At 37.9% G+C, this 13174-nt stretch overlaps 1 protein-coding gene across 3 annotated transcripts in view; it reads right to left on the bottom strand.

The window, feature by feature from the left end:
* Positions 1 to 281: 281 nt before the first annotated feature.
* The window catches only part of ZFC3H1 (zinc finger C3H1-type containing), a 53646-nt gene continuing 40753 nt past the window's right edge, over positions 282 to 13174 (bottom strand). For all 3 annotated transcript variants that reach the window (XM_084810486.1, XM_084810487.1, XM_084810488.1), the window contains 11 exons: positions 11740 to 11845; positions 11156 to 11354; positions 10489 to 10583; positions 8741 to 8851; positions 7312 to 7416; positions 7056 to 7221; positions 5803 to 5903; positions 3348 to 3449; positions 2689 to 2728; positions 1361 to 1423; positions 282 to 1235 (listed from right to left, as the gene is read on the bottom strand). In XM_084810486.1, the coding sequence (XP_084666612.1) occupies positions 1098 to 1235; positions 1361 to 1423; positions 2689 to 2728; positions 3348 to 3449; positions 5803 to 5903; positions 7056 to 7221; positions 7312 to 7416; positions 8741 to 8851; positions 10489 to 10583; positions 11156 to 11354; positions 11740 to 11845 (1226 nt within the window). In that variant the 3' untranslated portion in view covers positions 282 to 1097. The remainder of the gene's footprint in view (positions 1236 to 1360; positions 1424 to 2688; positions 2729 to 3347; positions 3450 to 5802; positions 5904 to 7055; positions 7222 to 7311; positions 7417 to 8740; positions 8852 to 10488; positions 10584 to 11155; positions 11355 to 11739; positions 11846 to 13174) is intronic.

Raw genomic sequence — 13174 nt, 5'->3', positions numbered from 1 at the left:
GATGCAGCCGTTACTGGTTACCTCTTAAGAATCCTTCTGCAGTTCTCCAGTGTATTTCTAAAGTGAATGGTCGCACCAAAACAAAAAAGCAACCACTTTGGGACAAGTGTCTAGTGGCCTGAGGTTATTGTGCATGTTTGTGTACTACTGAGTATTTTAAACTGTCCCACTAAAATAGAAATGTGTTGTTTAAGAGAAGAATAGAGAGAGAAAGACACCAACCTACACATTTCCATCAAATGCACACCATATAATTAAAGACAACGAAGACAGCAGGTTTTTTAAAACTTATATTCAAAATATCTTTGTATAAACAATGGCAATACTACAGAGTAGTATCTTAATACAAATCAGTTCAATATTATTAACTGTTAAACTTTTATTATAAATTAAAATTTCTTTACAAAAAATTGCACATAATAAATTGACCACTCTTTAGGTTCTGATGCACTGCATTTGCAATAGCAACTTTAATCTTCAAGTTTAAGTCTCTGCCACAAGTCCAGAATGCAGAAAGGGCATTAAACCACCCTCAGAGCCTCCAAGTGCAAAAAGCATACTTGTGGCCATGGCAGTTACTTTCCTTAAGAGCGGCTGCTTTTGTTTTAAATCCTGCAATGAAAACAAATCTCCAAAATGAAACAAAAAGGGTTTTGGAAAGGGGGGGGGAGGAAAACAAAGTGGACTGCTTGTTTTTAAATGTAAACACGGCCAATGTTGTTAACCGCAAAACACAGATCTCTCAGGCATCAGTGCGAGCGTCAAGTGAAATCAGGAACAGCACAAAAGAAAGAAAATGAAAAATTGAAAATAAAAAAATAACACATTTTAAGTCTGTCATTGGGATGAACTATACTTACGTACATGATGTTATGAGAGTCTGGCAGGGCCCAGAAGCAGGCCAGACAGGACATTCATTTATCCAAGGAGGCGGCCATGTTAATTGTTTCCAGGTTCAGGGAAAGCAGACCAGAGAGACTCGATATGCTCAGCATTGCTCATCTGCTTTACACAGGCCTAAAGCCAGAGATCAGCCTGGAGAATCATTCAAATGATTTTGGCATTTAATAGGACTTAGCACTGACTGCACCCAGTGTTCAGCGATTCGTGCTTTCTGTTCTGTAAGTGTTTAAATTTAAAAGCTCATCTAGGCTGACTCCAACCTCTTGGCACTTGGAAACTAGTTTTCTCAGGTTATCAGTTTTACCTCCTCCTGATGCTTCAAACAGGAGCTGCTGTAAGAGATGGGGAAGCAGACATAAGATTTAGCCAGGGCTTGAATATCACCACATCGATGGACATGGGATATGCAAAAAATTGAAATGAAACCTTAAACTAAAACATAAGGAGAAAACATTACATCTTTCCACAGGGTTGCACAAAGGGGTAACTTCTGAAAGGCTCTCTGATATAAGTGATGGACCTGTAAAGGGGAGACAAGAACCAATTCAATGTTATCCCAACATGAACAAGACTTTGTAGCATAATCACATTTTTCTGTCCTATGCCTGTAACACTGGTTAGGAGTAGGCAGGTTATGGCATGCGTCCACTTAGGGGCTATTGCTGGATTTAAATCTTCCATTCTTTAAAAAGTGCATAGCTTTTAAAACTGTAGAGACAACATGAAAGTCTGATGATAGTATTCTAAGTGCTCAGAAGGAAGTTAAAGACTCCTAATTTATCCCTAGTTCAGACTGATTAAATTTGTTTATTACATGAACCCACAAACATCTGTTTTAAAAAATCACATTGGTCAAGTCACTTAGAAATTTCTGAATCGTCAGTACAGGAATAGTGCATTAAGGCTGTAATCCAATACCCGTTTATCTGTGAATAAGTCTCACTGAAATCAAGGGGACTTGCTTCTCAGCAGACATGTATAGGACTACACTGAAAATAAGGTAGCACAACAAATTAAAGAGATTAACACGCAAACACAAAAAGCTACTGAAGCTGCAATGATGCGGACGTCTGTGTTGCACCACAGCTAAACCAAGTCAGTGAACCCCCTTCCCTGCCCCCTCTGCACAAAGAATCTGGCACCTAGGACAGAAGGGGCCCAGCCACAAACTCCTTTCCCCTCCTCATGTGATGACAAAGTGGGATTATTTGCACATAACAATAAGAGAGGTATCCTAGCTTAATAAACCATGACATGAGCAAGCCCCATGCACGCAGTGCATCTATTTCCACCTTAGTCCTCCTTTTGTACAACCAGGTAAACAAATAAGGAAAGGAACAGCTTTCCATGATGCCCAGATCTGGGATTATGGCTAAGGGCATCCAAAGACAGGATCATAAGCCAGTTTTAAAGCTGGTATACGAATGTGTGTGTGGAAACACTTAACCATACTCTCGGATTTGGACATCATGTGAAGCTATCCCTTCCTGGATTGTTTACCCATCGTGTGAAGTAAATGAGTGAATGGGCACAGCTCATTCACATTGTGTTTAATTAAACCAGGATTCTTATCCTATTGTTATGTGTGAACTCAGTCAGTGGCACAATTTCTGGAATATGGAGAAGCAGGCAGCAGATGTTACAAATTAGCTTATCCAGAATACTACTGCTATTATTCCTAATGGTGCTTCTTTAAAAAAAAATCTACCACGTAGACTTTATTAAACCCAGGATGAGGCAAGTTAAAGATCTTTGCAACTAGCCATTTTAGTAAACTTTCCTTACCTCTCTCTGTCCCTTTAGAAAGCACTCGGCAGCAATGGCTCTGAAGGGAAGAAATAAAAATGACTTATTTTTGCAGAACACTGAATATCCTTATGGGAAGAACACTGAGTATGGGATGGAACTATAATTTAAGTCCTGGAAAGTAAAAGACTAATTCCCAATGATGGTAATCTATAGTGAAGAGACAAAAAAAAGATCCATTTCATAAACAATCTTACATGAGCAAGACATTTCAGTTGTTCCCATTATGTACAAACACTGCAGACAATGATCAGTTCATCATCACTGGATATTGCTATTATGACATATAAAGGGGAAGGGTAGAAAGGAGGAGGAAACAGAAGACAATAATTTAAATGGTAAGACACTCCAAAGTAGCAACAAGAAAATTTATCAAGACATTTTCCTTACTTATACACACAAGGCATACTTACTTCTGCAATATTTTTGTATGGAGAAGCAAGAGTCCTCATTTTACGACATTAGTGCCACGTATCTTTCTAAACCAAAGTTTGTTGCAAGACTGCAGTAATGAAAAACCTTTCTAGCATAAAACCAATTTAAAAGCTATTTCAGATTTATCTTTATGAAGCAAACCTTAATCTTTTTTTAAAGAAAAAATAGTATCTATGGTAACAGGTGTATGACTGTTGAATTACATTTTCCAGATGGCCAGGCAAGTTGGGATATTATATGTAAACATCTTGGCTTGCAGCTTCAGAATCTGAACATTGCTCTCTTCCCAATATTGTTGAAGCAGCCTGCAATGACAAAGGAGCATAGAGAAACATGCAGTGACTGCTAAATAAAAATGTTAAGCAGTACTAAACCATTTTTGAACTTCCAGCAGAAAAAAGTGTTGTTAATGCAAGTTTAGGGTTCAAATATCAAATGTGTTTATAGTATAAATGTGATGGCTCAAGTCTTATGCAGTAATATTGGTAAAAATCCAACAATAGATCACTTGCTCCATCTAGTCTGCAAATCTGCAGCACCTCTTTTTTTTAGGTCCCATCTTAAAATTTGCTATGGGGTAAAATAGCTAAAGATGGAGTGTACCCATTGTGTGATCATATAATACTTTAAAACGTTATAGTATAGCAGATTTATGGTTTCAATTGTTTAGGGATTAAACAGGAATGTTGTTGTTGTTCAATCGTTATACCCTTCTAAAAATGTCGGTCAAATAACTTACATGATATCAAGACTGAAGATTTTAGGCTACTGGTTCATATTCAGCATTTAGGATTTTACTTTATTTTTACTATAAAATTAAGAAGCCGCAACCAGTTAACTATACATGACTTTCCTATCAGTACATCTTAAGCAAATCTGGAAGACTTCTTTCTGCATCTGTTGGAAACTATACCATTAATACCCAACAGAAAGGAATGTACACAATTCAAAGTCTTTTCCCAATAAAAATGTATATTTTAAAGTTACATTAGGCTTCTCAACGTCTTCTCTATTATAAAATTACAATAAAATAATCAGTATAATTTAAGCAAATTAAGTAGTCAAGACACCCACCATGTGATAATACACTAGGCTATAATACCAAATACCCTCAAGGAAAATAGTACATCATATGTCGGCAACCGGCTTTGTTTTTTCTGTAAATCAGCCAAAGTTTAGCTACCTTTTGCTATTATTTAAAGGGGCTGGGGACACAAACAGGTCTGCAATTATGTTCTTCAACACACAGGAGAGGTGAATAGAAACTGATAAAAATAGTAAACAACCAATCATGATCCAACAAAATGGTTTATTAGGTCCAGCATTAGGGAAGCCCAATCCTGGACCACAACCATGAGAGAAAACTCAAACATCAACAAATATCACAGGATCCCCATTTTTTAACTTCCTGACAAAAATATTGCCAGGTTTTCCTCCAATAGAAAGGCTAATAATCTCAGGATCAATATTGGAGCCTCCTCCAAAATCTAATGATCCATTCAGCGTTATTTTTTCTGTCTTCCATTTATCACATATAAAGAGACATATAAAAAGATAGAAGGTGTTCATCAAACTACCTGTAATCAAAGTATCAGAGGGCCTTATTTTAGCATCACGAAATATAGCAGCATTGTCCTCCAATATCCCTCATGAGGAGACCAGAATGGTGTTAACTAATACTTTGGGACAACAGGTAGATCTGTCACCTGGAGGGCTGGTTCACATGTAACACTACTGGTTTTCTGCTAACATGGATTTGCCTGCACGATTCTCAGCTAAACATCTGGCTTGCACACTCCCCCCCCCCCACACACACACAGAGTAGGAAAGATTTAAACTAATTAAGAATTCATTTAATAAGCCAGCTTCTGAACCCATGGTGTGAAGCTGGCTCATTTAGAAATTGACTAGAGTTCGTTTTAAAACAGGATCCCTGGTCTGATCATAATGCCAAGCTGGGATTCTTTAAAAGTGAAACTAAACTCTGTCAAAGTCCTTCCTCCAGTCTCTATCGGAAAAAGAAAGCGCATGAGCCCGACACTTCGCTTGAAATCGCCCATGTAGCAAGCACTAAACCATGTTTTAGTGTTACGGTGTGAACCAACCCGGTATTTTCTTATGGGTCTGCTGAAGAATTTTTTATTTAAGAACCAGTTTTATTTTCAAACAAACAGGACAGCAATAGGGAAGTAGAGTAACAAGCCTTTTAGGTCTGCAACACTATACAGTTATCCTGGAGTAAGTCCCACTGAACACAACAGGATTTACTTCTCAGTAGACATGCATGGGTTTGCATTGCTAATGTCCAAAATAAGGAAGGAATTAACAAATCATATCTAAGGGGAAGCGTCCCTACAGCTACAACATCATATATTGTTATATTGATATATTTTTGCAGGCAAAAAACATCTACATTTCTTCCCATTACATAAATATTCAATGTTTATCTGTGAAGATTGATAAGAATACCATTTTTAAGCCTTCCTTCAAGCTCAAAGGGAAATAATAGTTACATATCTGTTTCCTTTGCTCTGAACTACTTACTTCCAAATTGTATCTTTGAGAGATAGTAAAAAACTCCACTTATCCATTTAGCTTACAGGATTGCAAGTAAAAAAAAGGGAAGCACTTCAAATGCTTCCATCACTGTTTTCTTACCTGAATGCAAGTCCAGGATTAACAGGCATAGTAGAGCAAAAACGTTCCAAGGCTTTGGAATGTTGAGACTTTGGAATACAACTCAGATAAAAGGAAATGACCTGTAAAAGTTATTTTTTTAAAAAAGTTAGATAATTCCAGTTGCCTTTTATGATGATGAATGAGACAACACAAACTCTTTTGAATTCAGTGTTATAGTGAACAGCGCTGACTTGCATGGACAGCTCTTCCAGGTACTACTGGTACCCAGATGTCTCACACGAAGGAGCAGCACATGGGACTCCAGACCTGTTCAGCATTTGCTGAAGCACTGAGTCCTTGAAAAAGGTGCAGAGGGCCGGAGGACAGGAAAATACCAGGTGACAGAACATGTGACAAACATCAACCAAGGATGAAATCTAACCAACCTAATGAACCTCAAGGGGTTCAGTATTAGAAGAGGTTGGCATGTAACCCCCTCCCCTTGGACTCTGCAACACCAGGCTTCCAAATCCTCAGTCTTCAAAACATTTTTCTGTAGTTGTTTAGAAAAGTTGATATTCTACCAGCTTATTTACTCTGCACACACACACACCAAAAAGTTTCCCCATATATGTTGGCTTCTCTTTGGTGAAGAAAATGCTGTGCAAACCCTACAAGTACTTCAGCATGGCAACTTTTATATAAGAGTTCCAATTTAAGAATGTGGGATTCTGTAACTGGAGGAAGATTGCTATTTACTCCCTAAAGATGGGACTTCACTGTTTGAGGGTTTCCTTCTGTCTAAGCACTAGGTAACACCCAATTTGGTTTTTATTTACATTTTTAACAACCTAATGTGCCATCCAAATTAATCTCCAGCTTTTCTAATACAAAAACAGCTATGTTTCATTTTACTTTTGTTCTCTGCTGTGTGTTTCACCTAAAGTTGGAGACAAATTCAAAAGTGGGGGAAGAGGCCAGGCCACTATGTGTTTGTTTGTCCGCAGAGACCTAGGAGTAACCTAAACCTGCATGACACCTAGTAGAGCCTAATCTAATTTAAGTCTACGCCTCTTCATCCGTTCCACCTTAAGATTCCAGCCTTGTTGAAGTCACAAAACCTACATCAAGTCTGCCTTTATCCCCCTCCTCTTCTCTCCCCCTCCCCCAACCCCGGTTTTGTAACATCTTGCCCGATGAAGAGATCTGAAAATGTTGAAACCTGCCCACAATTCTTTGCATATTTGTTTGGTTGTAATAAAGGTATTGCCTTACTGTGGATTTTGAAATACCTTGTTATGAAATTCATAGTTGGTCCAGTAATCAGCAGTACTAAATGGAATAGGGTACCGGGTAGGGACCGTAACAAGACATCTATTCACAAGATCAGTAAAAAGCTTGAATTCTTGAACTTGATTGTTGGATCTGACAACTTTGCCATTGATGAAAACAAGATAACTGGAAAACAGAAGTGAAACCCAGATGTTAACACTTCTGAATTACCTGACTTCTAGTAAAGTCAAGTAACATGTCATCATTTAAACTTACTCCATCCAAATTTGCTGAACTATTTCCTCTTGCATAACTGCTCCCAGGGCTGCCTCATAAGCATCTGTTGCTTCTCCAGAGCTTCCATGAAGAGACTGGTATAAACTATATGTGTTTTTAAAAAAAGAAACTGATTTTACATTTTCAAAAACTACTTGCTGCCTTTTCTAAAAGAAAAGGGTAATGGAGAAATTTGATATTATATACAAGTAGAAGGCCAACTTTTCAAAAGGTATTAAATGTGCCCTAGTTCACACATATTCCTTGTGCCATTCAGATGTTTTAGACTACAACTCCCAGCATTCCTTACTATTGGGCATGCTGGCTGGGGCTGATGGGAGTTGAAATCCAAAATATCTGGAGGGCACCAGTTTGAGGAAGGCTGGTTTAGAACTATGTGCACAACCTTTAATGAGACCAAGTGAAGTCATGGGCTCGCACGCTCCCCACTCCCATCTGCTCCTCCTGCACAGCCAGAAGGACTTCGCTAGCCTTTCATTTCACTTTCTACTAACCCTGGCTTGTCGTTACATACAAGCCAGAGATGACAGGTTTAAACAAGCTCTTGTCAGTTTTAGACAAGCCTTCTCCTTCTGTGCACAAGAAGCTGAGGGGACTGGGAGTGTGTGCTGCTAAGGCTTCACTCAGGGTCCTTTCTGCTCACAGATGCAGTACTAAACCATGGTTTAGCAATACGTGCAGCGGGCCAGTGTTTCAATTTTAACAGTACACAGGCAAGTATATCAAAGATAAAGGGGTGTGTTAACTTATTAAATACATTTCAAGTTAATATACAAACGGAAAATAGCTGTTCACCATCTAGTTTTTGCCTAATGCCTATAGGAGAAACTCTGCAGTCAACAATGTAGATGCTGTACCCAATATGGATATGCCCTAAGATGGAGTAGAGTAGACTTCTCACAAAAATATAAGAGAATTTTCCACTACTGACCACATTTGAAGAAAGGCTTTGTCAGCTGCCTGGGTAATTCTAAGATATTTAGCTTCTCCTGTTGTGTTTGCAAATAGTTCAAAACTTAGATGTGGGGCACAGGGCTCAAACTACATTATCTTAAAACACATCCAATCTTACAATTTATTCACTTCTTTTACAACAGAATTGCATGTTTCATAATCCTAAACTGCAAAACTAAATGACAAAAGGAACAGCCGACTATGTAGGAGAAAGAGTTGCACAGAAAACCCCTTATGTATGTTCATAACACTACAACAGGCCAACAAGATTCTAGAGGGCACTGGCCAAACAGCAGAAACTAGGAACTTCCAAGTACATTGCCAGTGTAATGACTCCTGAGATTTGCTCTTCTATAAGAATAGATTAGCTACCCTTTCAATAATTGATTTAACTAAGACATCACATGAACACTGTTATAATATTAAACGTTCTCGGAGTCTGGAAAAAACTCACCAGTATGTTTGCCACAAGTAAGGAATTTGCTGGTTTAAAACCTCTTCCGTAAAACTTCCCTTATACAAAGGTGGTGTAAATTCAATTGGCATTGGAAAATTCAAAAAATATCTAGAACAAAGAGTCCTTTTCAGTGAGAAAATGTTCACTACACAGATACAGTCCTAACCTCCTCTATGCAACAGGAGTTAGATTAAAGATCTGAGCAAAAATGAGAGGGGGCAAACTACTATGTTGAACTACAAGGCAAGTAACATCCAAACTAGATGTTGCAAGAAACACGTGGCTGCCTTGGCATTGAAAATAGTAGTCATGTTATGTGTCTCGTTTCCCTATCCAAATCATACAACTGAGCCATGATACTCTGCATTTCCTTGCTAATGGCCACCAACAATGTGGGGTAAGGTAATGTCAAATGCCAGGATGCTGATAAGCTGAGCTAGGAATGGGGGACTAGATACATGCTTGCCATTTCTGGCTGGAGCTGAACTCTAACTGTAGTATCTTGACTCCAGGTGAAAATGAACACTGAAGGCAATACCATAATAAAGGGCAACATCCAAGGGGACCGCTCCACCTCTGCTGGTTCTGTTGCATTTACGGGATCAACTGCTTACACAACAAGGCTTTTGCACTTCCAAAAATGAGCGGACGCGCTTGTTTCCGGATCAGGACAGGTCAGCGGAGCAGCCTTCTGAGAGCTCTGCTGACCTGCCCCATTCTAGAAATGAGCATCTGTTTGTTTTGGGTTAGTTTTAGAAGTACAAAAGCCCTGTTGCACAAGTGCTCACTCCCACGAACACACCGTCACAATAGGATAGTACCCAATGTACTTAAAAGGTGCTTCATCTGCACATTTTGTAGAGATGACTAAAGAAGCCTTGCACAACATCTGACCCATTAGGCCGTTTTGCAACTCAATTGATGTGTGCATGTCTTAACTAACAGCAGTGGGTTAACTTGGACCTTTAAGTTACAGGTACTCTTTACAGCATCCTAAGTGGGTTGCTGTTGCTGGAGCCTATTTCAGAAGCCCTGAGTGCTGCAGACATGTACCTCAATCATTGCAGCATAACTGTCAATAGTTCAACATTGGCGAATTCACTTGGTCATTTCAGCTGCGGCTTGCTTTCCAGACCACTTACAGAGTATTCATAGACAACCCAGGAGAATGGCTTAATAACAGCCTTTCAGACAGAGCTGTACATGCTTTTCAAAACAATGGATTATATCCAACGTAATACTAGTGGAAAGGGTAGAGGTGGTGAGATTGTTCTGCTAATGGTTGCACAAGCACTAGTGGAACAACTAGGACAATATCTAGAGTAATGAAAGAATAAGGAGTTTTGAAAGTGCTTGTACAATGGCTTGCCGCAAACTGAATCAAGTATTGGATTTCACGCTTGCAGAAGCTTTGCACTAGTTGAATGACACCATTGGATACAACCCAAATAACTCTGGTCTACTTTTAAATCGCATAACTACTTGTTAGTTTACACATCCACATTCAAACACAAACCACCACGTAACAAAGAACTCAAGTTTGCAAAATGCTTTTCACTGTACAATAAAGTCTAAAGGCTGCTCATCATAACTGTATGCATACAAGTCTTAGAAATATGCAAAGTAAACTGCAAACTGACAACATGTAACAAGTATTTTTGCAATAATTATAAATCAACACAAGCAAAGCATTACATTAGTTAAGTTCACGGCAGCATGGAAGGTAGCATAGTTGCCAGACTTACCGTAACAGATCCACAGGACTACTCTCTTGATGTACATTCTCAAAGAATGCTGCAACAAAGGCTTGCAACAGTGGAGGAATACTATCTGATCTATTCTGTCATAAAAGAGTAAATCTGACATTAGATCCTATTACAAAATATCTAGTACAACTCAAAATTATGTAAAATACATTTTTAATGGCACCTTGAAACCAAGCCAATTCAATAGACTGTCATATGGGAGTGATACACAAAAGAAACCTCATTCAGCTATTACACAAAAGCAGGGACAGAGAAAGCATGAACTACAGTGCTTCAGGTTTTTAATGTGCAAGGATGAATTCTGTGGCAACATCCCAGTTTGGTTGCTTAGTTTACTCTTAAAGCACATTAAATAAGACAGGTGAAGAAATGGGTGATTGACATGGATTACTGAAGCTTCTCTGTAATTTTCTATGTCACCCAATGAACCATAATGTTCAGATTCACATTCCAGCTTTTTAGGAATCACGGTGACAAATTTGGGGACAACACAAATTCAACTCCTCCAAGTTCTAAACCAAGCTCTTGGTCAAAACCCTTCCACTGTAACGAACTCTGAATGAGTTTACCATCTTGTATTGGACAAGCTCTTGAGTTTATTTAGTGGGTTATAAATCACATCTGAAACAAGTTGATGGTGCTTTACCTGGAACACGAAGAATTTGCACATAAAGTAGAAAACCTGGGCATTTTGAGGGTTTCTCTCAAACGCTGTAAGCCATACATCACAAGCTCTTTCAATCTGGCTTGTCCGCAAGTACAAACCAACCAGAGTTTCCAAAAGCTGACAATCAACAGGGCTTAATTTCAGGAGTGATTTACAAAGTTCAGTGGCAGCTTCCCACCTTGAATGAAACAGTAAAGAGGTTCTCCTTGAACAATTGCACAAAGATGTGGATTATTTTAAAAAGACAACCTAGTAAAAACTTCATGAGGCTCTTTGTGAACTATTGCACTCTTAAGGTATTATCCTTGACCATTCCTTCTTTAAAATATGAGTCCAGGCGTGAACATCCTCCTACTTGTGCTATATTCTTCTCAGTTAACAATAGAAACATTTCAAATTGTACTTACTGTGAGTGTAGGGAACTGGGGAGGAGGGAAGGGCAAGGTTCAAGAATGTATTGGAGTAAGTGTGATTTATACTTGTATCTATATGCTTTTTTAATACAAAATTTTAGAAGTGGTATACAAAATGTCAACTTTGCAGCAAAAACAACAGAATTATACCTTTCTAGCAGCTGCTGCAAAACTATCATGTTTCTGTACAATGGAAGGCAGAGAACTTTTCTTTCATCAGCTGAAGTATCCTCATTGGTACATGACTGAATGGCATCTAAAAAAAGACAAACACTGAAGTGAGATTACACATTCACAAATACAAAGCTTTGCTATAAAATAACTTTACATTTTAGCCACCTGTATGTGGTGGAAAAAGTGCAGCCATGGATTTTAGGCACTGTGCCTAAAAAAATAGTTATGAAGAAATTTCAAAGTTATCTTTAAAGAGTGAAGATTTAAATTCTCTAAGCTGATGATCCATCAATTTTAACTCTTTTAAAAGCATTATTCATATGTATGATCTTCCCAGAAGCAAAACAGAAACTTTTGTGTTAGGTCATTTACTCTGTTAATTTGGCATGCCTGCTATTAGAACAAGAAAAACTCATAAATAAAAATCAAGTGTTCAAATCATATTACAAAAAGATCAACTGGTAAAACAAAATGAAACATCATATTGAACCCAGCACTCAGATTTGACTTCTACCTCAATTTCAAACCTTTTATATGAGTTTTGTGAAAGCAACATTCCTGAACGAATGAAAATAAGTCACCAATATCTACTGCTGTATTTGGATATGTTCAAGGCACTACTTGGTTGATAAGATGGACTACTGTAGTTTATTTACTAAACATAATTTTGGAAGGCTGTGACTGTCCATAGATTACATTCTGTGTGAGAAAAGGAATTCTGACTTTCACAGGCATTTTCCTCAACTCTACTCTGAAAAGCCACTGGCACACAATTTTGGAGATCCAAGATGGAATGGGAATAGATGATATCTCACATCCCTATGAAAGCTAAGACACAGTTTTAGATTTAAATCCTGACAGGAATGTTTTAAGCCCCAATAATTCAAACACTATTTATTTTAGATTTCTTTGATGCTGCTTTCCATTTTTTTAAAGATCCCAAAGTGGTTCATGAAGTAAAATCATAATACAATATAATTTATCAATAGCTGAAAATTATCTGTTATAGGCAAACATTAGCTAGATAAAGAACCTTAAATTTTTCCCAAAGTTGGCCCTGTAAAATATTTATCAGCTAAAACAACTAAAAAACATCCAAATATTTTTAGCTTTCTAGCAGTGAATGACTAGTTACTAAGATCTTTTAGCAGTCATTTAAAGCCTAGAAGCGTGTTTTGGATAATAACCTCTATCCAATGAAAAACTTAATTTCTACTAGCCAACAGGAATAGCACTGAACTGAAGAACAGAAAAGGTGTCCTCTGCAATGGAAAGTGCACCAAACATTTTTTTGCACATAGTTAATTATTAAAACAATCAACAGCATATATCTTGACATCAATTTATGGTACTTGCTGTATCCTATAAATAAAAGTTATCTGTGGCCAAAACCATATCAACGTAGAAAGCA

Source organism: Heloderma suspectum, chromosome 7 (assembly GCF_057233095.1).
Source record: "Heloderma suspectum isolate Gila_16-S chromosome 7, 16-S_ref, whole genome shotgun sequence".
NCBI classification, from domain to species: Eukaryota; Metazoa; Chordata; class Lepidosauria; order Squamata; family Helodermatidae; genus Heloderma; species Heloderma suspectum.
This window is presented reverse-complemented; position numbering and strand designations above follow the sequence as displayed.